The 23,184-nt window shown below is 55.4% G+C and overlaps 9 protein-coding genes across 9 annotated transcripts; 4 read left to right on the plus strand and 5 right to left on the minus strand.

Annotated features, from left to right (window-relative positions):
* Positions 1–682: 682 nt before the first annotated feature.
* Positions 683–7,549, plus strand: F5Z01DRAFT_667716 (uncharacterized protein). Its single transcript, XM_046264300.1, has 3 exons — positions 683–1,166; positions 1,217–7,219; positions 7,286–7,549. Exons 1-3 carry the CDS (start codon positions 993–995, stop codon positions 7,298–7,300), a joined length of 6,192 nt encoding a protein of 2,063 aa, XP_046113837.1. The 5' UTR covers positions 683–992; the 3' UTR covers positions 7,301–7,549.
* On the minus strand, positions 7,271–8,760 carry F5Z01DRAFT_434422 (nucleotide-diphospho-sugar transferase). The gene is made up of 2 exons (XM_046259715.1): positions 8,620–8,760; positions 7,271–8,566 (listed from the first exon to the last, which is right to left on the minus strand). The coding sequence occupies exons 1-2, from the start codon at positions 8,666–8,668 to the stop codon at positions 7,602–7,604; spliced, it is 1,014 nt and encodes a 337-aa protein (XP_046113838.1). The 5' UTR covers positions 8,669–8,760; the 3' UTR covers positions 7,271–7,601.
* Positions 8,761–11,150: 2,390 nt separating this feature from the next.
* Positions 11,151–11,856, plus strand: F5Z01DRAFT_640713 (uncharacterized protein; the record flags this gene model as incomplete). The annotated part of the gene is made up of 2 exons (XM_046262536.1): positions 11,151–11,318; positions 11,392–11,856. The coding sequence occupies 2 exons, from the start codon at positions 11,151–11,153 to the stop codon at positions 11,854–11,856; spliced, it is 633 nt and encodes a 210-aa protein (XP_046113839.1).
* A 162-nt stretch (positions 11,857–12,018) lies between these two features.
* F5Z01DRAFT_667721 (WD40-repeat-containing domain protein) lies at positions 12,019–13,876 on the minus strand. Its single transcript, XM_046264301.1, has 3 exons — positions 13,821–13,876; positions 12,659–13,756; positions 12,019–12,584 (listed from the first exon to the last, which is right to left on the minus strand). Exons 2-3 carry the CDS (start codon positions 13,378–13,380, stop codon positions 12,224–12,226), a joined length of 1,083 nt encoding a protein of 360 aa, XP_046113840.1. The 5' UTR covers positions 13,381–13,756; positions 13,821–13,876; the 3' UTR covers positions 12,019–12,223.
* A 1,835-nt stretch (positions 13,877–15,711) lies between these two features.
* F5Z01DRAFT_434545 (uncharacterized protein) lies at positions 15,712–16,564 on the plus strand. The gene is made up of 2 exons (XM_046259716.1): positions 15,712–16,207; positions 16,276–16,564. Exons 1-2 carry the CDS (start codon positions 15,967–15,969, stop codon positions 16,470–16,472), a joined length of 438 nt encoding a protein of 145 aa, XP_046113841.1. The 5' UTR covers positions 15,712–15,966; the 3' UTR covers positions 16,473–16,564.
* On the minus strand, positions 16,530–18,086 carry F5Z01DRAFT_731346 (capsule polysaccharide biosynthesis protein). Its single transcript, XM_046266705.1, has 2 exons — positions 17,542–18,086; positions 16,530–17,484 (listed from the first exon to the last, which is right to left on the minus strand). Exons 1-2 carry the CDS (start codon positions 17,749–17,751, stop codon positions 16,657–16,659), a joined length of 1,038 nt encoding a protein of 345 aa, XP_046113842.1. The 5' UTR covers positions 17,752–18,086; the 3' UTR covers positions 16,530–16,656.
* F5Z01DRAFT_740367 (ribosomal protein S5 domain 2-type protein) lies at positions 18,087–19,789 on the minus strand. The gene is made up of 2 exons (XM_046266839.1): positions 19,203–19,789; positions 18,087–19,149 (listed from the first exon to the last, which is right to left on the minus strand). The coding sequence occupies exons 1-2, from the start codon at positions 19,624–19,626 to the stop codon at positions 18,497–18,499; spliced, it is 1,077 nt and encodes a 358-aa protein (XP_046113843.1). The 5' UTR covers positions 19,627–19,789; the 3' UTR covers positions 18,087–18,496.
* Positions 19,790–20,688: 899 nt separating this feature from the next.
* Positions 20,689–21,183, plus strand: F5Z01DRAFT_640718 (uncharacterized protein; the record flags this gene model as incomplete). Its single annotated transcript, XM_046262537.1, has 1 exon — positions 20,689–21,183. The coding sequence occupies one exon, from the start codon at positions 20,689–20,691 to the stop codon at positions 21,181–21,183; it is 495 nt and encodes a 164-aa protein (XP_046113844.1).
* Positions 21,184–21,320: 137 nt separating this feature from the next.
* F5Z01DRAFT_434571 (uncharacterized protein) lies at positions 21,321–23,046 on the minus strand. Its single transcript, XM_046259717.1, has 2 exons — positions 22,189–23,046; positions 21,321–22,143 (listed from the first exon to the last, which is right to left on the minus strand). Exons 1-2 carry the CDS (start codon positions 22,709–22,711, stop codon positions 21,458–21,460), a joined length of 1,209 nt encoding a protein of 402 aa, XP_046113845.1. The 5' UTR covers positions 22,712–23,046; the 3' UTR covers positions 21,321–21,457.
* Positions 23,047–23,184: the final 138 nt, after the last annotated feature.

A 23,184-nucleotide genomic window follows, 5' to 3' on the forward strand; every position in this document is an offset into this window, starting at 1 on the left:
AATTTCAGGTTCTCACCCTTCCGGTGTTACCTTTTCACCGCTAACCAGAATCTCAATCGAGCCTAGCCCCGCTGTAAGGTAGGCTCATCATCACATATAGAGAGACCCTGTGTCTATTGGGGATTTGGAGATTAGGCGAAATAGCTCTAAGGGGATTTCACGAGCATGGGCTTGTGCATGGGGACGCGAAACGACAACACTATATAGTGACGAAAAAGGGTCAAATGCAGTAGTTCGAATGCATTCAACAGAATGCTAACTAGAGGGTTTCGTTCTCCAGGCCGATGGCCAAGCTCAAGACGCCCCAGCTGCCTAGTCTTTTGCAAGTCGAGGCGTCAATGAGGCCGTACGTGCCGAGGCACCTTGTCAAGCAAAGTTGCGACCATTCCAACGTTTCCTACCACAGCGTCCGAACTGAAGTCAGGGCGTCTCTGGCCCCAACTGCGTGCCTACGTTGCATATTGAGTAAGTACAGTAAAAGGCCTGCATCGACCCTATTGCCGGGGCCTGTCAGATTGACATCGACATTCAGACTGGAGTCACGAGCCTCCGGTCAGTCTGGCGGACAAGGACGCTAACGATCGGCAAGGGCCCACCTTGAGCCCCTGTAGAGCCCGTGACACCCCCACACGACCAGTGACTACTCGCCTGGAGCTGGCCGCGACAACACCAACCTCAGCATCTAAGCCTTACGCGACTGGACTATCCTCCAGGCTGTCAGAAGCTCGCTTGAGCTTCCAAACTTCACGCACCATCCCACAAACCAAGAGGTCAGATTGCCTGCCTTTTGCCAACTTTGATCAAACATATTCTATCGACACGGTATCCCTCGACACCCGCCCGCGCGCCTGAATGGCGTCCGAATCATGAATACGGCCTCCCCGCATCTGGCCAAGGGTCCAGTCGTCCTACGATTGCCCACTTGAACGTCGGTCGAGCAAAGCTCCCACAGCTTCGCACCCAGAAGGAGATAACCGTCACCTCCCGTTGCGATGGCGACTCTATTTCAGTCGTTCCGGAGCTCCTCCATGCCCAAGAGGCTGCTCCGGTATGCGCTCGCCAGGCTCGAGTTGCTCGACACCGATGCGTTGAACATGGAGAACCTGGACTTTGCTCTTGGGCGGAATACCGTGTTCGAATTTCGAGATGTTGGAATCAGGCTCAAGGTATGGCAAGACGAGACGCCCCCTCTGTCACACTTCTAACACATCACCAGAAACTAGAGAACCTCCTGAAGCTACCACCCGCCCTCCGTTTGCGCAAAGCCCGAGTCATCCTACTGCGCGTGACAATACCCGTCGATTTCTACACAAGCCCGATCGTCATCGAGGTGGAAGGCGTGGACGTCAAGCTCCAGATCCTTGGTACCGAGCTTGAGAAAGGCCCTGCTTCTGGTGACAGAACGCCTGTAGAGGAAACTATCGTGCCAAATGCTGCCGACCTTGCTCAGTCGTTCCTCGAGGGCCAGCCGCAACTCGAGCGGCAGGAATTGGAGAATGCTCTGGCAACCGAAACACAAGACCTAGGGGCTTCGGTCACCGTCAGCGACGATGGCAGCGGTGAAGAAGACACACTCGGCACGGGGCAAGCTCTCTCGTTGCCGTGGTTTTTGGCCGACTTTCTGCAGGGCATCATGGATCGGATGCAGCTCAAGATCAATGGTGTCACGTTTCAGCTCGACGTCGATGTACCCCTCGACCCGAGCTCGTCAAGACCCGAGGCCGTGTCTTTCCAGGTTGCGCTCCAACACATCAACGTGGAAGGTATGACAGCAGCGAGTGAAGTACAGGGCGAACCTGCGACAGTACGACACAAGGAGGGCAAAAGGCATGTCTCTTTGCGGGACGTGCGCGCCTACATCATTTCGGAAGCCAATGTTTTCTCAGCCCTTGCGCAGTCCCCGTCCGTGACGTCGCCTTCCGGAACGTCTTCACCATACATGACTCGAAATCCACCATCTCGCGAACCCACGTTCGCAGACAATAATGAGCTAAGCAACTCCCTGTCATCGGACACAAGACCTCTGTCCGACTCGGACTCGCTTTTGGCGGATAGCGAGGATGTCTTAGGTATACCTTACGATGACCCCCAGACGCCAGGGGGGTATGATGACGAAGGTCCCTCCACGCCTCGAGCGTCCGTTTACCACGGCTCGGATGGGTCGCCGGTGGAATCAATGTTCCACACGACTGTTCTACCGGGGGATCGCATGGCACACTCGATAGCCGCCTTGGACGACGAGGCCCCTGTTTGGGCAAGCGCGCAACTACCTTTGTCAGGGGGACCAAGTCCTTTGGATGCATCAACTGACGAGCCTATGGCGATGAGTTCCTTGTTTGATCAAGGCTCGACGCCGGGCGAGGAGCTTGAGGAAGATCTGACCCAATCCCGCATTTATGGCTCCGAGGAAGCGCAGAGCATGTATATGAGTGCCTTTTCTGCAAAAGGTTCATCTCTCTCGACTGATGCGCAGCCGACGGCAAGGATTGATACGGAAGGTGTTCCCATGGAAAAGGAGGATGAAACCAGCCTCCACGACCAGTCTTCTCACCACAGGCGAGATTTGATGCCCGGTGGCTGGGAAAATGAAGAGGAGACCTCGATCAACGAGGGTCCAGCCACCTCCGAGCCCTATGAGAAGTCCGAAGAGGACAAAAAGCCACTTGATCCTTCCGGCGACTCGGATAGCGGTCGAGATTCTCACAGCCCCGCCACATTCGAGCAGTCCACGGACGCAGACGAGGCTGCAACACCTAAAGGTCCGACCAAGCTTGTGAAAGAGCTGCTGTCGCTGGGACAAATATCGGTCTACATTCCTTCTCAGCACGAGCATATTGAGGTACAGCCTGTGTCAGCCGAGTCGGTATCGAGTCTCGGCCAGTCTATGAACCGATCTTTCATTCCGTCCGCGCCTGGCGCCTATTCCGTTCACCACGCGCGTAGTCCTGCGCAAGTGCCTGAGCCGGAGAACAGGGACAAGTCGCAAAAGTCAGATGATACTTTGGAGATTGACGTGTCGCCCATCGCAATTCAGTGCGACATGTCTTTGGGCTTTCTGCTCTCAACGGTGGTCAACAAATTGGTTGGGATGCTCAAGACGGGCCCTGAGGCTCCATCGAATCAGGAATCTGGGAGGAGCAATCAGGCCAAGTCTCAGGATATATCTGTCAAGCTTCGAGGCGTTTCCTTGGATTTCGTCAGCCTGCTTGGGGGCATTTCTGATGTTGCACATCGACACTTGGATCCAGGCGCCTTCAGCTTGGCCAAGGATGTTTTGTTGAACATGACTCTCAAAGAGCTGCATATCACCACAACTCATGGCTTGTCGCCGACCACAAACAACAAGTTGAAGCCGGCGGAGAAGACCAAGACGTCCACCCACATCGGCCTCAAGACTTTCCAATTTGGCTACCCAACAAGCCACATTGTCTCGTTTGACAAAACGCAGCCTATGAGTACATCCGTCCGTGATACCCTTGCCGCCTCCGGTCGTGATGTCGAGATCACTATGACCCAGCTTGGCCCGAACACTTCCATTGAGGTTTTGACCCTCCCTGTGGTGGTGCAGCTTGACCTTCAGAAACTGGACGAAACATTTGGGTGGTTTGGGGGTCTGAGTAGCTTCCTTAACATGAGCTCCTCGATGACATCTGCCCAGTCTCCGATAGTTAAGCAGGAGAAATCGAAGCCCAAAGTCAGGGGCGTCCGTTTCGAACCTCCGCTGGAGCCGGGTCATAAAGCCGCGGTCGCCGAAAGCAAGTTCAATATGCGCTTTGGGGGGTCTTCGATTCGACTCGTGGGCAAAGAATGCAGTGTCGTGGCTAGATCAAGCGCGGTCAAGATCATCGCGCGTGAAAATGCCATTGGAGCAGGGATAAGCGACTTTCGTCTCGATGGTCCATACCTGTCCTCGTCAAAAGCTGATCCGGCATTCAGTACCAGGTTAGAGACTATCAGGGTTGAGTTCTTGAGTATACCAACCGAAGATGACCTGACAAGGCTACTGGGACTCATCACGCCGTCTAAAGCTCACTTTGACAGAGAAAACGACGAGATCATGGTCGATACTCTGCTACGGCAACGGCGGAAGGGGTCCGTGCTGAGGGCATCTGTCGACATAATGACTGTGGATATCAAGAACATGGCGCAGCTCTCTGTTCTGCCTAGTCTCGGGGAGGATCTAGCAAAGCTTTCGACAGTAGCCAAATATCTACCTGAGGACGACCGCCCAGGGCTGCTGACAATGGCCAAGGTCCACAAGTTGAAGGCTACGGCGGACAGCGGGAGTAAACTGGGATTCTTTGAGCTGACAGCTGAGAGACTTGACGTGGCTCACATCTCATTCCCGTCTCTGGTCGCGGGCTCTGTGTGCGGACTGTGCATCAAGCGGAACCGCGTCGAGGAACTTGTACGATGCCCAGCCGATGGATCATCTGGGCCAGACCAAGGCCCAGTCGCCATGATGCGCATAATCGGGGATGAAATCGAACCAGTCATTAAACTCAAATTGCACAGAGCTGGTTTGGAGTATCGGGTGCCCTTTGTCATGGATATTCTAGGGCTCAAGGAAGACGCAACGCCGCAGGAGTTTGAAGCTGGGCTTGCGGCCTCTGTTGCCAACCTTGGTGAACAAGCTCAACTGGCGTTGAAGAACCCGTCCGACTCGGGAGGCAAGTCAGTCGCCACCAAACCTACGACACTCGACATTGCCTTGTACGACTGCATCGTTGGGCTCAATCCCTTGGACTCACCCGCCAGGATGTTGCTTGCCTTGACCGATGCCAATGTGCAAGTTGTGCTACCGAAGGATCAAGAGACGCATGCCGTTGTCAACCTCAACAAGGCGTCCGTTCTTCTCATAGACGACGTGCAGCACCTCACAGCCGGCCGGGCCCAGTCCAAAACACATCGCCGAGCAACCTCTACGGCATCCCAGCAGGTGTCTGATCTTTGCGCCCAAGGCTTCGCCGACATCTGTTACGTGTCGTCCCTCTCTATCGTGGTGGACGTTCGCTCGGGGCCGGAAGAGTCGCAAGTGGAAGTCGACATGACCAACCAGTTGGTCGTATTACAGACTTGTGCCGATTCGACTCAGACCCTCATCACGCTCATCAATGCCCTGAAACCACCGACGCCCCCTACGAGAGAAATCAAGTACAGGACCAGTGTCGTGCCGATCGAGGAGATGCTCGCCTCCATTTCCGGTGAAGCCTTTGGCAAGCCCGAAGGTGAATATGACTTCGATCAGGACTTCGCTGGCGCACAGGAGCTTGCTGGCAGCAGTTCCGATATTGATTTTGGCTCGGAAGGCTCTATACCCGTTGCATCCAAGTACTTTGATGAAATCGAAGACGTGGATGCTGGCGAAGAGATGTTTGATGCTTTGAAGTCGTCCGGCCTGTCGCTAGGTGCCTCGGCGCAGGGAGACCAAGCCGACGTGTCGTTCGAGGGGCTCGAGTCTCAGACCGGCACGGATTCCCACAGCAGTGGCGAGTCTCTGTCCATCCGAGACGACTTTTACGAGCAGGTGCCGAGCGGCCGGCATGATATTGCCAAGGTCTGGGATTCCCGAACAAACCAAATGGAACCGGCTCTCCAGCAAACAGTCAAGCGATGCCCACTCAAGCTGGTAGTCAAAGACGCAGGTGTTGTATGGAACCTTTTTGATGGGTACGACTGGGTTCATACCCGTGATGCTATTACGCACGCTGTGGGGGAAATCGAGCACCGAGCCATGGAACGTCAAGCCAGGCTGCAACCTCTAGAACAGGAGCAGGGGGACGACGACGACGAGGCCATTGCCGACTTCTTGTTCAACTCCATCTACATTGGCGTCTCGGCGGATCAAGATCCCCAAGAACTGGCGAGAGCGATTAACCAGGAGCTCAACGACAATGCCACGACCACGGAGACGGAATCCGTTGCGGCGACCACCATGACTGGGGCATCAGACCGGACCATCCGGCAGTCTCATCAGAAGCCGCGTCGCCTGAAGCTCAAGCGCAGCAGACATCACAAAATCTCGTTTGAGTTGCATGGCATCAACGCCCACTTGTTCGTGTACCCCTCTGAGTCGAGTTCGACGGAAACCAGCATGGACATTCGGATCACAGACCTGGACATTATCGATCAGGTACCTACCTCGACCTGGCGCAAGTTTGCCACCTACGACCGAGATGCGGGACCCCGATCGGCCAAATCCTCCATGGTGCATCTTGACCTTTTGAGCGTGAAGCCCGTTCGTGAGCTTCCCGTGGCCGAATTCGTCCTACGTGTGGAGGTCCTCCCTGTGCGTCTGCACGTCGACCAAGATGCCCTGGATTTCATCACGCGGTTCTTCGAGTTCAAGGATGATCGCGCGCCCGTGCATGCGTCCGAAAGCGACATCCCCTTTGTGCAGCGCGCCGAGGTGCTTCCGATCCCCGTTCAGCTCGACTTCAAGCCGAAACGTGTCGACTACGCCGGACTTCGCTCGGGGCACACTTCTGAGTTTATGAATTTCGTGACCTTGGACCAGGCCAATCTGGTGCTGCGGCATGTCATTCTACACGGTGTGCCCGGTTTTGACCGGCTGGGAAAGACGCTGAACGGCATCTGGACCCCAGATGTCATCAAGGAGCAATTACCCGGTGTACTTGCTGGGCTGGCGCCTGTGCGATCGCTCGTCACCATTGGCGGAGGCTTCCGAGATTTGATCGAGATCCCGATTAAAGAGTACAAGAAGGATGGAAGGGTACTCCGCAGTTTCTCAAAGGGCGCCAATGCCTTTGTACGCACGACCGGCACAGAGATCATCAAGCTTGGTGCCAAGATTGCCATCGGGACGCAGTACGCGTTGCAGGGAGCCGAAGGGTTCCTCACGGACCAAGAGCAGCAGCAACGCCAAAACGAAGGGCACTGGGAGGAGGAAGATTTCGAGGTCCCCGAAGAGAAGAGACAAATCTCGCTATATGCCCATCCGGCCCCGAATGTGATGCAAGGATTCAAGGGCGGGTATCGGTCACTGGCTAGGGACATTGAGACGGCGCGAGACGCCATCATTGCTGTCCCGGGCGAGGTCATGCAGAGCCAGAATGCCGGCGGCGCTGCAAAGGCCGTGTGGAAGAGAGCGCCCACCATCATCTTCAGGCCCGCCGTGGGCGTGACAAAGGCGATTGGGCAGACACTGATGGGTGCGACGAACACCATTGACCCCGAACATCGCAGGCGGGTCGAAGACGTGAGTCCCCCCCTCCCATGCATACACTGCATTTGAATTGTCTGAGAGACATACTGACACTCGCAGAAATACAAGCGATAAAGCATATGACGGCTGACGACCTTTAACGACATGAAGACTGATTTGACTGCTTGAATTCAGGCGTTGGGATAGAGTTGAGTAACAATTCTGATTTTTTTTTGGCATTTGGGAAGCTGGCGTTGTAGGACGATGATACACCAGATGCATTCTTCATTGCATGTACGTTGGTTCAGAACTTGTCTAGACTGTGTTATAGGAGCCGGGCTACGTACATAATTTCAAACTTGAGCATACTACTACTTTTTACATAACATCGCTTTGCACGCCTTCACCAACACGCCATCCATGCGATTACCTCCTCTCAGTGGCCATCATATAAGCCGAGCCGCTTCTCCTCGGCATGTCTGGCCTCGTTCGCCTCATGCCACCACGCGTGCGACTCATCGCTGGGTGCCCACGCCCCGTCCTCGTTCCTCTCTGACCACGGTTTGGGACTCCAGATGTAGTGTACCACTTTGACCTCGTCCTGTCTCCAGATCGTGTCGTGCACGCCCTTCCAACGCAGCGTCTTAAGCGCGTTGTAGATATACGGCAGGACCACCCACCGATCCCTGTACAGGTCCGCCAGCAGGTCCTGGTCGGGGAAGGCCATGTCGGCCGTGGCCGGGTCCTCGAGGGCGGTGGTGATCTGCGAGAGGTAGAACTTGGAGGGGTTCACGACCAGGAGGCCGCTGTTCAGCACCCCGAGCGGCGCGCGCTCCGGGCCCCTGGTCTGCGCGAGGTCGGGCGTGGCGTGCTGCGAGGTGTACGCGCAGTTCGCCGGCACCCAGTCGGCAGGGTAGTGCTTCTTGTGGGCGGGATTGCAGGTACAGGCCGGGCTGGCGGCCAGAACCCGCCGGCCGGTGGTCTCGTTCTTGACCTGCAGCTGGGCTGTCTCGCCGTCGACGCCTGGCCCGCCGTCAAAGCCATGGTGCCGCGGGGGCGCATCGAGCTCGAGGTCCATCAGCTCGTCCAGGTTCTTCGTGATGAGCATGTCGCTGTCCAGCAGGACGATGCGCTCAAACTGGTCCAGGCCAAAGGCAGTCAGCTTGGTCCATGTGTCCCGGAAGCGCGGGTCATTGGCGTAGTTCCCGGCGTGAGAGGGCAGCAGAGGCTCCACGGTGACAGTGGGAATGCGGCGGCTGTGGAGGGCAGCGACGGCGGCGGCAGGCAGGCTGGCCGTGATGATGGCCACAAAGGGGTAGGCAGAGGACGTCTTGGAGAGGGTGTGGTGAAGGGTGAGAAGACCTGGGAGGTAGGACATGTTTGTGATGAGCGACGCCCAGACTGCGCGAACTGTTAGTCCAGTGCCTCTTCTGCTGGTAGATGATGCGTAGTACCTTTTGGTGAGTCTGGGACAGGCGGTGGCTGCGCGCTGTGGACGGCCATTGCGACGGGCAATGCCTGCTTTGGCTGAACGAGGTAGTATGTGGAGTGAGGGCTTTGACGATGCTGGGAAGTATGTACAAGTAGTAGGCCGGCCACCGAACAATATCGATGGCCAGACTACGTACGTACATTAGAAATACCTACTTATCCACCCACGTGGGGCTCCGTCCGTCAGGTACGTTGCGCGATCGGCTTTTCATGAGACTCCAGATTCAGGGTCCAACTTGCAAGCCGTACGTACGTTTGTTGCGCGTGGGTGGGTGGACCATGTGACCATGTCGCAATGCGTTCAGTTTCTCTGCCCAGAGCGTCGGGTGTCTCTGCTGTGAACCGGAGCAGGCTGGTGGTCTTGGCCATCAACAAACGCTCAACTCTCAAGAACGGGCTTGTCATGGCATCGCGTCGAGTGCTCATTTTCCTCGCTCCCTTTGCGCGGGCGCGAGATGCAGACTCCGCTCGGCAATGACGACATGACTTGTTGGACTCGAGGAAACGGCCCGCTCTCGACCAGGCACGCAGCCAGTTATTAGCCAGCCCTCGCGACCGAAGTCTCGATTGATTAGTGTTGTTTCGTCTGTGCCAATTCCGTCAACACTTGCTGCTTCTTGGGGTTCGAAGGATGGTCCCGGCGGAAGCTCGAACTCTTCAGGAACGCCACAGGAGCTTTGCGTGATGTGGAAGATAGAACAAGGGCAGAGGCGAGCGACAGCAGATGACAGACGAATGCAGTCTTGCAGACGCCAGGAGCTGTCAGCTGTACGACAGCGCCCGCGCAATTGGCAACCATGCTCGAATCCCGCATCTGTCCACACGTGGGTTCTGGATTTGGAACACGGTGACACGGACAGATCGATACATATACGGTGGGCTGAGGAGCTTTGTTATAATTGATCTTCCCCAGTGCTGTCAACTTGGCATCTGCGCTGGTGCATGTACGAAAGCGACCACAACAAATGTCCATCATCTGTGATCTGGCTCAGTTGACACAACCCCTGATTACGAGTCCCGTGGCCGATCCACAATCGCCAATTCAATTGGTACTACTATGGGATTCTCAACTTTGGCGGTCTTTGGGGCGGTCTGCTGCGGACAGGGCCGGGCCACGTCCCAAACCGCCCTGAACCTGGACCTGCTACGTAGCAGTCCAGTCCCTCCAAGTGCAAGTCGTCGTGGACGTATGTACTCCGTACGCAGACTGAGTCGGATTACAAGATAACGGCGGCGGTGAGGAATGAAGATCGCACCGACCACCGGCAGCTGCAGCCTGCATGCGCGGCTGGCGTGCATGTGGATTCCTGGGGTCCGGTCGCGGATCTGTTGAATTGGCCTTGTGACTTGCTGAGCTGCTGTACGGTCACGGACTCGCGTACACCGCCAGTGGAGGGGCAGTGGGGTGCATACAGGTATCGTTCGGTTCATAGTGATCGAGGTCTGGAATCCGAGTAATTGAATGGACATGGACTTCGAGGACGCGACCTCTGCTGCCGTGTTGCGAAGATGCTGTTATACAACTTGAGACTACGGACTGACTTATTTGTGCCAGGACTGGTTCAAGTTATCAACCATCAATCTGTCTCGACGCGGGAGCATCTGATAGACCCAATTCTCAAACTCACCGATCTGACCAGTGACCACTAGGCCTATAAGCTTTCCAGGATGCAAGCATGAAACTTTCGTACCTTAGGCTGTATTAGTAAAGACTGAAGAATGTTTTCACAGCACTCATTCGTCAAGTTCGATCTGGTAGCTGCAGGCGACTTATCTTGCCGCGTTTCTGTCCAAGCCCACGTCTGACTCGAGCCCTCGACTGGCAGTGGACTGCGCTCACTATCCTGTGCTGCCCTCTTGGGCTGCCTCCTCACCGTGGCTCAGTGACGGACGGGCCCTTTCTCTGGCATGAGTGCCTATCTCTGCTGTACAAAAGGTAACATCTGGCATTCGACTGTACATGTAAATACAAGTAGAGCGTAGGCCAACTCAATTGACTCGACGCTACTCACGTGGGGCAGCGTATAGCTCTCCACTCTTCACCCGCCTGGCCCCAACAAGACAGACGGCATGATCCACCTGCCACAGCCTCACCGAGACTTGTCAAGCCCCTTTTGTGTTGTTGTTATCTCCCCAATTGACATGGCCTCGCCTTGCGAATACTGCCCGATCCAGACAGTCAATGCCAATCCGTTGCTCCCATGATCCTATATAAGCCATGCCCGCCTGTCGTGCCGCCGCCGCCGCCTCCAGCTGCTTTTCGTTCCGAACGTGCCGCCCTCAAGTCGTACTACCATACCTTACCGTACCTGCACCTCACACCCTCTTGTTGGAGTGCCGTCCATCCATATCAAGCCCGTCCAGCCAGCCATATAACCCCAAGCTTCCCCTCTCCATTCCGCCCTCTCAGTCTCCCTATCACCTTCTCTGACCTGCTTCCCTATCATCGCCAGCTTTCGGTCTATTTCTATATCCCATCTTCATCAGCCAGAACATGTCCCGTGTCACTGCTCCCGCGAAACACCTCGCCCGCGCCCTCAACGGCACGGCCACCGCGCGTGCCGTCTCGACAAGCACCTTGGAGCACAGCACCAATGCGGGCGCTACCATCTCGCCCAAATACGCCGAGCTGCTCCGCAATCGGCTGAGCGAGCACACTGATGTATGTTCTGATTTACACAATACGCCAGCTCTACAGTATAAGGGATGAACAATACGCTGACCATATGTCGTAGTCCTCTCGTGGCATCACCACCACCCACCGCCCTACGCCTCAGCCTTCCCTCGCCAACCGCACCAAGCCATTGATGCAGACATTCTCCTCGTCCGCCATCACACGCACGCCTTCTGCCCATGTCGACGCCGCCGTCCTGCCGTCCTTTGAGTTCCTCAACGAGGCGCCCGCCCCGTCAAAGCCCACCGTCCCCATCCTACCGGACAACTACTCCCTGGCGAGCGCCGAGGCGACGGACGCTTCTTTCGAGGAACCACGGGTCACAATCCTGGCCGTGAACCCAGACAAGGTTCTCTCCGCCAATCCCTTTGGCGAGATGCACCGCGCGGACGTGCGCTTTGTGCACGACGGCGTCAGCCCCCAGGGCGAGGAGCAGGCGGGCGGCATGCTCAGGGACCTCTGGAAGGGCATGGTGGACGAGGTCATCAGCGCCACGTCCGCCGCGCAGCCCAAGAGGGCTGCTTAGACGTGACGTGCGCAGGATGGTTCGGACATTTTTTCTTTGGTTGCTCAAGGCCCTCTGGCGTTTTTGGCTCACTTTACATATTATGACACGACGTACGCATTTGTCTTGGTCACTTAAAGCGTTGTAATCAACCGAATCCGGCATTATATCTTAATACTACATTTGCCTTATCTTGGGACGGCGAGACCGTGCCCACCACTACGCACTCAATTCTCCACACCAGTGACCGGCGCATTTTGCTATTCGTAATGTACCGAACCTTGCCGCGCTGCTCCATCCTGTGGCATATCTCGTCGTTCAGCCTGTTGTTCCCTTCCCTGCCGTCGAGTCCACATCGTCCTCCCTCTCCTTGCTCAGCTGGGCCTCTCTACCGTTTCTTCATGGATGGCCTTGGCTTGCACTCGTCTCCCTGTATCGGGTGCAGCATGACCTTCGTAGGATAGCTCGACGTGTTGTTCTGGTACCCCTTGCTCCAGTCATAACTAATGGCGTAGGCAAAAATGGAACCAGTCTTGTTGAACGCCGTGGCCGTGATGGATCCGCCCACGTTCGGATACCCCTTGAGCCTGTGCTTGGCATCCTTGTCCCAGAAGTGGAAGGTGCCGTCGGAACCGGCGGTGCTGAAGGTGCCGTGCACGGGGTGGAAGGAGATGTCGTTGACGGCGTGGACGTTGACGGTGTTGTTCACGGCGGGGTCTCTGTGGCACTTGAACGAGAAGTTGGAGCTGTCATCACGTGTGAGTCTCTCTGCTTTGCGTGCCTCGCGGGCAAGGACAGGGGAATTCCAATAGCAACATACCTGGCGTCCTTGTCCTCGACGTACTGAATCGCGCACCGACCCTCGATGCTGCCAATAGCATAGCCCGCCGAGTCGGTGAAGCAGCTCACCACCCGCGTCTGCCACTTGAGCGGGCTCTGTATCGACTTGTAAATCTTCTGCGGGTTTTTGAGGTCGATGACGTTGATGTAGCGGTCGGCCGTGCCGACCACGCACAGGTCTCCCTTGACGTCCATGGCGTACACCCGGTCCTGGCACTGCACCGTCGCCGCAGGCCCCTGCTGCCGCATGTCCCAGTACTTGACCGTCTTGTCCCACGACCCGGACACGACCATGGGGTTGCCGCCCGCCTCGAAGAAGCGCGCCGTGCGGACGGGCTGGTCGTGCGTCCCCGCCACAATCTCCTGCTGGGACGCGAGGTCGCAGACCTTGACGCTCTTGTCCGCGCCCGCGCTCACAATCTTGGTGCCATCGCGTGAAAAGTCGACGTTGAGCACGGGCTGCGAGTGTTCATACTGATACCGTCCTTCTGACTGTCCCTGGCCGTTGATCTCGTAGATTCGCACCTTGTTGTCCCACGAGGCCACGGCGAGAAAGTCGGACTGGTTCTGCCCCGGGTTGAAGGCGAGGTCGGATATAGAGTCGGTCGGCGGGTTGCTGAGAGGCACATCGCTCTTGAGATCGCCCTGCGTCTGGTTGCTGGCCGCAGCCGATGTGGTGGATCCGCCGCCAAAGAGGCCCGACATTGTCGTCGTTTTGTAATCGGTCTCGAGATGGTTCGGTGGTTGTAGACGCAAAGGCGCCCGGGGGTGACTCGACTGACGTCGGCTAGTGGGCGACTCGAGAAAGATCGATAAAGACAGGCGAGTAGTTTTGATCACGAAGGAGATGGTTTCCGATGAGGTCAGGCACAGCAAGGCTGGAGCTCAAAAAGAGTTGAAGCTGCGCGAGGCTTGGCGGCTGGGAAATATTGTAGCGACAGAATTAGGCCCTGCACTAATTTAGGCACCTACGCCCATCCGTTGCCTGCAGGCTGCAGAGCATCAATGTCCTGCGAAAAGCGACACTTACAGCAAGCACTTCACGTTGGATATCACAAACATTTGTTGCAATTGGATTGAGGTCAGTTTTCACTCTTTTCTTTGACTCAAAAGGCTTCCAGACTGACCTAGAATGTTCAATGCAGTGACTACCTCAGGTGCCCAATGCTCTTCATTTCGCGATCACGTGATCCACACCATCACCGCCCCACACGCTACAATAAAACTTTCTGCAGCGCTCCGAACCTCGCTTTTTCCTTTCCGTTTCTCTCCAACTCCCCCTCGCTCGACAAATCGCTATTCGAAGCTCACATACAGAGACACTTGGGCTCTGCCCAGCGTCTCCCACAGAAGCTTTGGGAGAAAGTCCCCGGACGTTCCTCTCTCTGAAGAGGATGTGCGGAAACGCGCCGCCATAGAAGCACAGCGGCTGACCTCTCCCTGACCTAGGCCTTCAGGTCCACCATCGCGCCCTTCATGCCGCTACATCTGTCCTTCTTGCACCATCATATCCCCGGACCTGTGTGAACCTGCCGTCTGGCCACCTATGGATGAGGATACGAGTCCGCGTCAGGTTGGTGGGTTTGCGCAGTGCTGGGGGTGCCGTGTGGTGTGAGGGGATGGATGGCATGTGAGCCGTGTCGGTGATGTGGAATTGCTGGTAACGGGCGGAGAGGATCTTTTGTCGAGGTTGATAGGTATGCGATTGCTTGACTGCATCTTGCAGTTAGGTTACTCGATGGGGCTCATTCTCGAGGCGAGGGGGCGTTCGTTCGTTGGGTCGATCACTGGTCCTGGCGACGGCCTGGCTGGGAGACTGATTCTCACTTTTTTACACTCTGGGCTTCGCGGGAAGCCTCTTCTCTCTCCGAGATGACGTCTCCTTGTTTGGGCTGTTTACAAGGACCTGTGATGTCGAAGTTCTGTGATGAAGCTATACATAGAGTCAAGCACTGAGGATTGGGATCATCATGATCCCTTCCAATGCGGACCATGTTTACACAGTCTCTGAGAACTTTGACAATCTTGTCTTTTCTTTTCTTTTCTTTTTTTTCCTTCCCCGGCTGCGCGAGTGGCATTCTGCCTTGCGATGGCGATTCTTTCGAATGTAGACTGTCCCCTCTTGTACCATAATTGGCTGCGTATTCGCGCCTCTCCTTGCGACCTTGGCGTGCACAACCAGAGCCCGCATAGTTCATTGGTGAATCAGGTGCCAGTGCATCACGTTCTCTCTTCGCACTATGTCGATAGCGTGAGCAATTCAGCAAATGGCTTTTTTCTTACGTCCAATACCAAACTCATCTGCACAAAATCATCTGGCTTGGCATGTCGACGTGACGACTCTTTGTCATTTTACAGGGGGAAGACGCGGTCACAACGGGGCCAGTATTGTCATTGGTGTGGCTGGCTGCCTTGCTCATTGTGTCGCTTCTGCAAAGGACAAGCACGGTTCTTGAGGGCAGTCTGTCCTCCATCTTCCACGCTGTATCAGCTCTGTAGCAGTACTGCAAGTCCATATCTCGATGCCTCCCCTGGCGGTGATGACCAAATTAGTCTGGAGAAGGTGGGAGACATCAAAATCGTGGGGCAGGAAGGCTGAAGGCTGAAGGCTGAAGCTGGCTGTCAGGCGAGTTAGCCGGCGCGTAAGCCAACTGGTGTAAGTCACTGCATGTTGACGACGCAGGGGCTGGCTACCACATGCATAAAGACAGGGGTCAGTCACACTTCCTCGAGGTGGCTTCAACTTTGAAGACTCCCAACAGTTTCAGTCCGGTCTCGGCTGATCCCTCCAGCCTTGACTCTTCTGCACTGGACCCAATCGGTCAGAAGTAATAATTACTTGACCGTATCAAGATCGATTCTGCAGTGAGTCTCTCTGCGCCGAGATCCAGGCAGGGTAGGACGAGTCACTGACTTGCTGACTCGCGACCAGCTGAAGATGCCTTGGCTTCCAAAGACACGAATAGCCAATATCGGGAAAACGGTTGGCTGGGTACCTGAGGGTGGCTGCTTCATAATACACCTAATTACCCAACGGGGTAACTATTCACGAGTCGACACCACCCATCCATCTGTGATCGAGACCCTCGCCGTAGCCCTGCTCCCCCAGTATCACATTTAGCCGGCCGTTCTTCTTTTGGTCTGTACCTGACGTTACAGTATTCGCAAGGTGTCACTCCATGTGGGACTCCATCGCCCTACTTCAAGTCCCCTTACCCTTCTCATCCACAAGAAGCCAAACCTCCGTCCCCAGATTATCTGTACTACCTACTGCTCCATCCATCGCCAGCCATGAGACGACGCCTTCTCATCGTCGTGCTCGCCGCTGCTGCCAGAGCCACTACCACGACCGACCTCAAGGCTCTCCAGGAGAAGCTGCCGCCGTGCTCACTGTCGTGTATCGTCAAAGGCGTGGAACAATTCGGTTGTGCGATCACCGACCTAGAATGTCAATGCCGGAATATTGAGGCATTGACCGCAGAGGTCTCGCCCTGTCTCGTTTCGGATGGCTGCTCCTTTGAGGAGATCACCGGTAAGACTCTCCATGTTTTGTGGCGACCACGTTGCTCGAGAACCAATTGTCGTTATTAACGAGCCCAGACACTGCTGCTGCTGTCGCTGGCATCTGCGCCGATATCATTGCCGCGGGCACAACTGCTCAAGCCACTCCCTCAACGAGCCAGACTGTCCCCGAAACGACAAGTGAGCCTGTCGGCACACCAACACCAGATTCAGCTACATCATATGGGGCTGGAATAGTCGGCGTTGTGCTTCTTGCTGCCGCGGCGGCTCTGTAACGACAAGTGGTTGAATTTGGAAAAGGAGGAAAAGTCGAGGCAAGGCGTCTATGGGTTACTGGAATATACTGTATTTGTGTCATTTCGGTCCTTTGGTCTGGCCAGTCTATGCATATCTATGTCTATCTCTATCAGTAAGATCCATTCGCAAATGTTACCGTGTTGTGCCTCCTCCCTCCTTCGATTAGTTAGGCCACGCCGTTCGGAGAGCGCCCTGGCTTCCGCCGTCAAACAGGTCGTGCGCTTTGTCAAGCTCGTGGAACTTGGATCCAAGCTCCATGCCCCTCCTCCTCTCAGCCTCGACGCGCCTCCAATCCCACTCTCCGTCCTTGTCCAAGTCGACGTCGCTCAGGTCGACGCTCTCGTCGCCGACCTGCGCCTCGCCGCTCATCCAGCCACCCGGGCGCTCAGGGAGCATCCCGCCATCGGAGAGCATGAGCGCCGGGTTCACGGTCAGACGTCCAACTTTGAAGACGTACTTGCTGATCGCCGTCGCAATGATTTTGCGCTCCCAGCCGCCTGTGGCATCTTGCCCGCCACGGACCTTGACACCACGGAACGAAGGGTCCAGCCACTCAGTCGGCCTCGCAGTGCCCTTGGGCACAAAGTGGGTGATCACGTACAGCCACTTGCGGTCCCAGCACAGAATCCGACTCCATACCTCGTACTGCTTGAACGGCGGGCACTCCTTCTTGAAGCTGCACGTCACAGCGCCGAGCAAGATACCCAATGGGCCATTCACCGGTTCCTTGGTCTTGGGGTCGAGGACGAGGCGCGATCGGCTGTTGTGGGTAAGCTTGCGCATCGTGGAGCGAAGCAGGTACGAGACAAGGTGCGACCGGGAGACATCGAGGTCAGTGAAGAAGGTACTGTTGGATTTGTGGAGGTTGTAGTCGATCTCGAGGAGAGGGGCCCTGGTAGTCGAAATCATGGGCTTGTACAGGGCCCGTGGGCCAAGTGGCGGGGATTTGCGAATGAAGTGATGGTACATGATGGTGTAGAACACGCGGAACTAGCCATTCCATGGTTAGCTAACTTGAGGAAGATAGTGAGGCCACCCAAGACCTACCGTCCACGCAAAGGGCAAGTTCTTCCAGTTGAACCAGCAGAAGAACAGCAAGAGGATCCTCGACGTTCTGCCCGGTCCAGTCAGAAAGTGGGTGATGGCCATCTTCCAGTCCACCTTGTAGGCAGCATAACCTCCGCCGCCGAGTATCAACGGCACCACCACGGGGACAAACAGCGCAAAGGCGTCCACGCGACTCGACGCCGACGCCATTTTATCAGTGCTTTTTCGGACCGCCACGATGGGCAGTGTTGCGCGCAAAGTAGGCGCGAAGTGGGATGATCGCGATGCAGATCAGGGCAAAGAGCCAGAGAGGTACGGCACGAAGATAGCAAAGGAGGGTACTGGTCGAGCAAATGGGTTGCAAGCCGGGCATGTAGGAATACGCAAAGAGAGGGACTGGTCAATTATTAACAACAAAAAAGAAAATCGACTCGGAGACGTCGGGGTGGGTATACTCGTGAGCCGAGGTATTCGTGATCACGAAAATTGAGACTTGGTCGATGGATCAGGGACCCGGGACGGGCTCCACATGATGATCGACTTGCACCAGCCGTAGATCTGTTGATCTATCAGGGTAAGGTACCTAAATCGACTCTAGGGTAGGGCAGATATAGATCTCAACAAATTGGCCACTCTGCCCCTGGCCCCTGGGTCAACATTTGTCTACTAACTACTACATCTCAAGCGTTTTTGTTTGGCCTCAGATTGAAAGGAAGCCGTCTAAATCATAGGCACAGCGCCTGTATCAAAAATACGTGGCCATACTGCCCTGTCTCCCAACCAATGTTGATTACAAGTTGTTGGAGACGGAATGACGAAAGGGCGGTACAAACAGTCCAAGTGGCCCGACGCACGTCTAGCAGTACCCGAATACTTCGAATAGCAAGTCTTTTGGTCTCGACATGGTAGATCTTTGGTGTCTATAGAATCATAACATCATTATTGAGCCCAGACCTCAGGCCCTGATAACCTTGGTACCCTCAGCAGGCTCCAGCACCTGCCATTCGCACTTGAGATTCTTGTCATCGTTAAACTCTCTCAATTTGGCAATAATCTTCCCGGAAATGGTCTCAAAATCGTGCGTAGCCAGTGCCAGAATCGTGGGGCCTGCGCCGGACAAGCATACGCCCAGGAATCCAGGGTCCTTCTTGGGCGACATGCTATCCACAATCTCATTGAGACCTGGAATCAGCAATTGGCGGTATGGCTGATGAATCTTGTCCTGCATCGCGAGATGGATGAGTTCTGGGTCAGGTGGCGACTGGCCCAACGCTACCGGCAGCAGAGCTATGCGCTGCAAGTTGAAGACGACATCGGGTCGCACGTACTTCTCGGGCAGTACCTCGCGGGCCTTGTGTGTGGGGACGACAAAGTCGGGGATGATGGCGATGGCCTTGATCTCCTTGGTCCAGGGGAACTTGATGTGATGCCCAATGCCGTGGGGCGGGTCAGGGGGTGTCTCGCCCGTGTCGACGCCACCAGCTGGTGCTGGCAGAACCTCACTCAGAGGGATCTCGGTGCGAGCTGTGTCCTCGGGGCTCAAGGGCTTGAGATAGGTGCCAACAAAGCCACCGAACAAGGCAGCGCCCACGTTGTCGGGATGCCTCTCTGCGTGTGGGGTCAGTCAACGTTCCGTGTGTGGACAGCCCTAGGTTACTCACCGATCATGAGACAGTAGTCGAATAGACGCTCGTCCGTCAGGTGGTTCAGCCCTCCTACCTCCTTGCCTAGCACCACACCCGCGACAACCGCTGCTCCTGAGCTGCCCAGCCCTCTGCCCAGAGGTATGGGGTTCTTGATGTGCACATGCGTCTCGACTGGGAAAGACCTCTGTCCGTGACAGCGCAGGACATAGAGCGCAACCCGTGTGATCAGATTCTTCTGTGGGTCCAAGTCGATGTCTCCAGAATCCTCGCCCTGGCCCTCGTAGGTGACCTTGCAGTTCAGCGGCTCATTGGAAGACGTCTTTGTTCGGTCAACAGTAACGTGGAGTTCCAGGTAGATGGAGAGCGCGAGGCCAATGACGTCGAAGCCAGGGCCAATGTTGGCGCTCGATGAGGGCGTCTTGATAATGAAGGAGTCCATGGTGTGTCTGACCGCTTCAAATGCAATGCCAATGTTTCGCCAGCTCACGGGCCACAGAATGGGATTCTTGAATGAGGTTTTTCGTGATGGTGTTTTCGGGCCCGAAGTCGGACTCGGTGGAGCATCCCGGTCGCGCCTGCCCCTCCAGTCGTTGCCCCGTTAGACAACGGCCCCGGGCTGGTCCAGTGACTTCAGTCCAGCAGCCTTTTTTCCTAAGAGATTGTTTTATTTTAGCTTCAAGTTAAATTTTTTTTTAAAAAAATAATACATAGGTATTGTATTATTTTTAAGCCTAACGCTAAGTTTTTTAATAAATATCTAGCTCCCTTCACCTCCAGTCCACTTGAGATGCAGCTTCGAGTGACAACTTGAACAAAGTGAGCCGTGCCGTGCCTGAGTGGCGCCCAGAACAGCAGCATGGCGTTGGCAAGTGCCATGACGATTTGCTGATAAGGATAGCCCGCCAAAGTCCCTTTGACGTCAACTGCCCAGGGTTCACCACACGACATGCTTAACATTAGCAAAATGCGTCGTATCGGCAGGTTTCCTCTCTGAAACGTCCAAACATCTAATTAAGGAGTTGAGCTATCATTTCCTCTCAGAGTTTCTCGTTTCATCTGGCACGCTACCACATTATTTGCCAGCCTGCGGAGTAAACGTCATGTCGTCCCAGGCAGGCTGACGCCCGACGCATCTTTGCCTCTTCAGAACCAGACCACGCTGCGCCAACACGTAAGAAAATGTTCACACAATTGCGAAAAACACCCATTCCGGGACTGAAAAGTCAGCAATGACAGTGATCCGCCCCTCGTGGAAGACAAGACAAGGATTTAACTTGGTCCCAGGCTCCTCCTGGACCTGTGGATCTCCGAGGCGCATGCGGCGCACGCAGCAACGCCCAAGAAGGATCAGCAAAGGATTCAATTTTTGCGTGGTTCGCCGATATAAAAGGAGTTAAAAGGAATGCAAGCCGCCCAGAGACTCCAGACTAGGGTCTGTCCTTGGGTTTCCTAGTTTGCATTGCCCACGCGCATGACGAACGACCTCCTACACCATTTCAAGATGCACTTCGTACTATCCATCCTGGCCCTGGCGATATCTGCCTTGGCCGAAGAACCTACGAAAACGACAAGAGACTTCAAAGCCGTGCCTGCTGCCAAACGTCACCTCCTCCTACCCCGGCAAACGTTCTTCCCGAACCCCTTCGGCGACGTGAGCGACGAATGCGTTAAGGCCGCCGAGGAGTTCGTCGACTCTCTCCCTACGCCTGATCCCGACCTGATCCAGGCGATCGACGTGCCTACAGAAGAAGGCTGCTACACGCTGCCAGAATCGCTGTATGATGCTTGGAGCAGCTACTCTAGCGAGGCAAAGTCTTGGGCTACTGCGCACGCAGATATTATGAGCAAGGCGGAGGAGCATTGCCCCGAGAGTCCTATTGGACCTAACTCCGAGTGGTGCGATGGCGAAGATCCAAACGAGAACCTTGCGGCCGGGTCGGAAGCACCTTTCGTCGTTGCTGCGGGCGTTGCTGTTGCGGCTGCGCTTCTGCTTTGAGGAGACCAAGGCAGTGTTTGTGGAGTGTGAATGTGATACCCCTTTTTTTCGGCATGGGCCCTAGAGGAGGAGAGCGGCACGGAGTTCTGTATTGATCATTTACCTACATTGTACTGACGACGATGTCAGCGAGCAATACAAGCGACCAAGACGGTTGCCACAATGCAGGCCTATGAGTGACAGTTTCCGATTATCTCGCGACAGGTTCCGTGAGTCTGTATGGCCACAGAATTTTTCTCAATCACTTCCCTTCCCTTGACAGATAGATCCAGATTCACTTTCGTCCCTTCTTAGCGCTTCCACGTTTGACTTTTGCGGTACCCTTCTTCTTCCAAGCCGTGATCTTCTCCGCCACAAGGACAGGTGCTGGCTCCTTGACAGCAGAGGAGGATCTTGGCGCTCGCGAGCTTGCTCGTAGCGGATACTTTGTCCAATTCTCGGTCTCCGACACAACAACCATCGGCTTCTCGTTCTCTTTATGATCCCAGAACCCTTTCTTTGCTGGGAGTCTCGGGTCTTCATGGCCAAGCGAGAGCTCGTCGGCCGATTCTTCACGACTTCTCAGGCCACGGCTTCCGCTACGTGCGGTGGATCGAAGGACCCGTGGCGGGTTTTGCGCAGATGTAACAGACTCGCTTATCGAAAGGGCCGGCAGCGGTAACTCCACCGATGGAGCGACTGATGTTCCAACGGCTGGTGCTGCAATTGGAGACTCGAGACAGCCCGCCTCCGTCAGAGGACTGATGTTTGTAGGGCGTCGGGGGTTCCCATCCTCGCTGAAGAACTTTGACTCGGGGGGGTCCGAAGACAAGCAAACGTCTATACCAGCATCGACCAAGCTTGGCAGCTCTGTTGTATCTGCTTCGCACGGCATAGAATCTGCCATCTCGATCTCGTTGACGTCCAACTCGATGCCTCCTTGGGTAACGCCCAGCACGGTGATGCTCTCAGCCCCGGGTTCTGTTCCATGTCAGATCAGTAGATTGTCTTGGCGGAAAGACTTACCATGGTCTTCATCAGCCGCTTTCAACCACATTACATATTCCACAGTCTCTACCCTGCCTGCGAATTCCGCAAACTCCAGACCAGCAGGCAGACCCTCAGGTGGGAAATCAACCTCAACCGGCGTCTGAAGGACCGAGACGATGTGGTCCTCTTTGACAAAGTTGCTCGCAAAATCCTGGAATATCTCGAGGAATCGTGCTTCGCCTCTGAACGCGAGGCAACGCTTCTCAGGATGGAAGCCCATGAAACCCCCAGCGTGGGAATGTGGTGAACCCATATTCTCTACGCTAACACTCGACGGCTGGCCAGAGGCATCGACAGTCGATTCGATGAGGAGATTGTGCTTCGATACCAGCTCCACGTGAGCTGTGGTACAAGTAGGAGATGCAAGTGGGAAGCTGCCTTGCTGATATTTCCTCCACAGGGGTTCAATAGTTGCACGTCGACCCTCACCTAGCTGGTGAATCCAGTGGGTGGTCGCCGCGCTGGTGTCTGGCAGGGTGTCCATAGATGTTAAGGTCATCTTGATGCTAGCGGTAGGCAAAACGCACCGCGGTGTGGCGAAAAGGGTGAGGTGGGTGGAAGATGGGAGGTTAAGAAGAAAATTTCATCTGCTTGTATGTGAGCGTGAGTTAGGTACGAGGAAAGCCCTCGGCAGGTGCGAACATGGTGAGCGGGCGATCAGTCAGTGACTGATATTTCGTCCGATATTCACAAACAGCCATCGTTGCTGGAGCTCATTCCGACTCACGACCTCACTGCCTGAGTGTACAGGTACCACTGCATACTTAACCATACTGTCTACGTATACATGGGCTCTTGTATCGCACGTCGCCCAAGGGTTGTGTGTTGCCTTGCTTTCGAGCATCAGCGCAGATTGAAAGGAGCAAATCATCCCATCGACGATGGCAGGCTTGCATGAAATTACCACAGAGTAATAGGCGACTAAGGACCGACTAACGGCCACGGTTGATTGTTGCATCGTGCTCACTGCCA

Source organism: Emericellopsis atlantica, assembly GCF_019669845.1.
Source record: "Emericellopsis atlantica unplaced genomic scaffold F5Z01scaffold_46, whole genome shotgun sequence".
NCBI classification, from domain to species: domain Eukaryota; kingdom Fungi; phylum Ascomycota; class Sordariomycetes; order Hypocreales; family Bionectriaceae; genus Emericellopsis; species Emericellopsis atlantica.